General features: G+C 35.1%; 1 protein-coding gene across 7 annotated transcripts in view; it reads right to left on the bottom strand.

The window, feature by feature from the left end:
• The window catches only part of LOC106875810 (rabphilin-3A), a 285,702-nt gene that overhangs the window by 124,869 nt on the left and 156,885 nt on the right, over positions 1-3,948 (bottom strand). For 3 of the 7 annotated variants that reach the window (XM_052970468.1, XM_052970470.1, XM_052970465.1), the window contains exon 3: positions 2,647-2,713. The exons of the other annotated variants lie outside the window; for them this stretch is intronic. In XM_052970468.1, coding sequence (XP_052826428.1) covers positions 2,647-2,654 — 8 coding nt within the window. In that variant the 5' untranslated portion in view covers positions 2,655-2,713. The remainder of the gene's footprint in view (positions 1-2,646; positions 2,714-3,948) is intronic. 7 annotated transcript variants of the gene reach the window in all.

The raw sequence follows: 3,948 nt of genomic DNA, 5'->3' as shown, positions 1-3,948 counted from the left end.
CACACACACACACACACACACACACACACACACACACACACACACACACACACACACACAAACACACATACAACAGGCTTCTTTCAGTTCTTTGGTCAGCTCGAGGTTAAAGTGGAAGACACTTGCCCAAGGTGTTACATAGAAGGAGTGAACCTGGAACCATGTGGTTGGGAAACAATCTTCTTACCAAACATATTTAAAAAAATATTTTTACATGCATGCCTTGATGAGAAACTCATGATGATGATAACAATGATAGCATCATCAGTGTTATCGACCAAAAGCTTTTTTGCTGCTCCTCTACCTTCTTTTAACACTGCCTACTTCTTCGATCTACCTGCCTCTTTTCTTCTTCTTATTCTATTATTCTTGGAACTCTTTTGCCGAACCACTAAGTTATGGGGATGTAAACACACCAACACCAGTTGTTAAGCAGTGGAGAGGACAAACACAGGTATGTGCATGCACACACACACACACACACACACACACACACACACACACACACACACACACACACACACACACACACACACACACACACACACACACACACACACACACAAACACACATACAACAGGCTTCTTTCAGTTCTTTGGTCAGCTCGAGGTTAAAGTGGAAGACACTTGCCCAAGGTGTTACATAGAAGGAGTGAACCTGGAACCATGTGGTTGGGAAACAATCTTCTTACCAAACATATTTAAAAAAATATTTTTACATGCATGCCTTGATGAGAAACTCATGATGATGATAACAATGATAGCATCATCAGTGTTATCAATGATGATAATGATAATAAGGAATTGGAGAAAAGTGATAATAATAACCAGAAGGAAGAGGACTAAAAGAGAGGTAAGAGGATTACAGTGGTAGTGTTGTTAACAACAACAACAACCATAACCATACAGTGTTGTCTTTTATATGGCAAATAACATAGCTTGATAATGAATTAAATCTTTTTTTCTCTCTTTCTCCTTTTCTCTCATATAATAATCCTGGTCTTTAGAGATTGTAAAATATTAAAAACCAATTCACAATGATAATGGATTTATTTATTGGATAAACGGTGAATTATTAATCTAGTAAATAATAGATTAATTTCAACTATAAATAGCAATCAATCAAAACATGACCAAGGAGAATGTCATCATAACACAATTTGAAAATAAATTATTTTTTCACCATCACGCTTTTTCCTTTTTCACCTCTCCCTTTCTTCCACTCTTTTTCTCTTTCTCTCTCCCCTCTTTCTACTTCTTTCTGGTGAATTAGCAAAAACAACAGAACCTCGAATTAAAATACCTTTGCAATATTTAGTTATGTCCTTTTATATTCTGAGTTCAAACCTCACTCAGCTCAACTTTATATTACATTTTTTTGGGGGGGAGCTGATGAAATTAAATGCAAGTCTACTATTGGGGTTGATGTAATTAACTCAGCCCCTCCTCTCAAAGTTGGTGGTTCTAGAAACAATTATCATCTCATATCATCAATTCATTTAAAACCTCCTTCAGCCAGTCCAGCCTCTTCTCATGTTCTCAATCATCTGTTCTGGTTACCTCGACCTCTCTGTCTATTCTAGTCCCATCTGTCACCATGAAAGCTTTGATCTGCTAAAAAGAGCAGTCAAATTTCCTTCAAATTTCACACTGTTGCCTTTAAAAGGAAAGGATGCATTGAGTAATGAAATTTTCATACATTGTTTCAATAATAAAAATATTGTCATGAATAGAATAACTTCATAGGTCTGCCTGATCAAGGCCAGTTTGGGGCTAAACAACAACAACATGAATCAACAAGGAAGTCTCAAACTACTCGTGGGACTTATATGTGATTACACAACCTGCTAGAAATAGTAGCCAAATTTTCCTCAAATCATACTAACTGTCTTTAAAAAAAGGAAAGACACGTTGGACAATGTAGTTCAAGTTACGATATGACTGCATGAAAGATATGTTCACCAGCTACAATGGTTTTGAGCCATAATTATGCTCAATGCAACCTGACATCAATATAGCCACCATTTTAATCTATAGTCTATTCTAGCAAATTTTAGTGCTATGATCTATCTGAATTCTGGTTAATATCACCTAATACCTCTCATATACAATATTAAATGTCCCATAACCTTCACATATGTTGTGAACCAGTGTAATGAGAAACCCTTTGTTATTATTATTATGCAACGCTCTATATAGAAGTACAGCTTCTAATAACCACAAACACTATTGTTGAGAGACCACTACCTCAATATTATGGCAACATAACACCTGCTTCAGAAATATATGCTATATCATACATCCATGTATATATGTTGACATATTTAAAACTGTTTGTGTATGAGAGAAAGTGAAAGAACATAGAAAAAAGAAAGAGAGAAGGGAGAGAAAGACAAGATATAGAGTTGAATTTAATGAAAAGAATATAGAAAAACAATAAAACCAAAAGCAAATAACAGTTAGTCAAACATACTCTAACATACAAAATGTCATCAATTCAGCTGCGATGTGTGTGTGTGTGTGTGTGTGTGTGTGTATTCACATTACACATGCATGTATGTTAGCACATGTGTGCATAATGGAGAAAGAATTGTAATCATGGACTGCATACAGTTAGAGTAGGGTTAAAATTCCAGGTAGACCAACCTTTTCATTGGAGTAGTTTTGAAATGAATTACCTCACCCGCTGAACAAATAGGGACAGAGATCAAATCTGAAACAGGCATATTAGTATAATATAGACAGAGTAGATAATACAGTTCTATATTTAAGAGATGAGGAATTATGTACATTATTTACATTTACATTTGACAGATATTTGTCCTCGTCTTGTTTGTCGTTAACACAATGTTTCCAGCCGTCATCAGGTGTCTTGGGGGAAATTTTGAACCTGGGTTCTCATTCCTAAGGCATTTTTCGATGTTATTATTATCATTATTTTCATTATTATTATTCAGGTCACTGCTTGGAATCGAACTCGGAATCTTAGGGTTAGTAGCCCGTGCTCTTAACTACTATGCCATATGTCCACGGGCATATGGTGTATGAATAATAAAAATAAAAATAATAATAATAATAATAATAATAATAATAATAATAATAATAACAACAACATTGAAAAATACCTTTGGAATGAGAACCCAGGTTCGAAATTTCCCTAAGACACCTGATGAAGGCTGGAGGGTATATCAGCCAAAACGTTGTGTTAACAACAAACAAGAGGAGGATAAATATCCATCAAATGTAAATAATGTAGACAGAGTAGAGTTGAACTACCAGAATCTATCTTTATATTGTATAAAGTCAGAAAAAGATTGAACTATTCAAGCAAGGTTGACTCACAGGGCACAGACAACTAGCTATTATATACATTTAAAGCAGCACAAATTAGAGAGGGTGTCAGCCATGGTATTTATCAAGGAACCTATTATTATTTTTTTTTAAATACCAATTTGTGGAAAACACAGAGGTACAGGCTGTGCAGTTCCTGGTTCAGTCCTACAGCACCGAACCTTGGTCAAGTGTCTCCTGTAACAAACCAGGGCCAATTAAAGCCTTGTAAGTGGATTTCGTAGATGGAAACTTAAACAAGCTCATTATATATATGAAGATGCATAGGATCCTAAAACTTTAGAGACTTGGGAAATCGATTCTCTCAAATGTCCTGGTGGCTCATTAGAAGTAGTAGATAATTTCTGCTACCTAGGGACCAAATTAGCAGTGGGGGAGGATGTGATAGCTAGAATAAGAATAGGATGGAGAAAATTCAGAGAGCTGTAACCTCTATTGGCCACAGCCACGAACGGTTTTTCTCTCCAAGTAAAAGGAAGATTATATGGTGCATGATATGGACAGCAATTCAACAACAGATATTAAATGATGATGAATCATATACATATATATATATACATATATATATATATATATATATATATATATATATATATA

Source organism: Octopus bimaculoides, chromosome 1, assembly GCF_001194135.2.
Source record: "Octopus bimaculoides isolate UCB-OBI-ISO-001 chromosome 1, ASM119413v2, whole genome shotgun sequence".
Classification (NCBI taxonomy): domain Eukaryota; kingdom Metazoa; phylum Mollusca; class Cephalopoda; order Octopoda; family Octopodidae; genus Octopus; species Octopus bimaculoides.
Note: the sequence above shows the minus strand (reverse complement) of the source record. Positions and strands in the feature narration are given on the sequence as shown.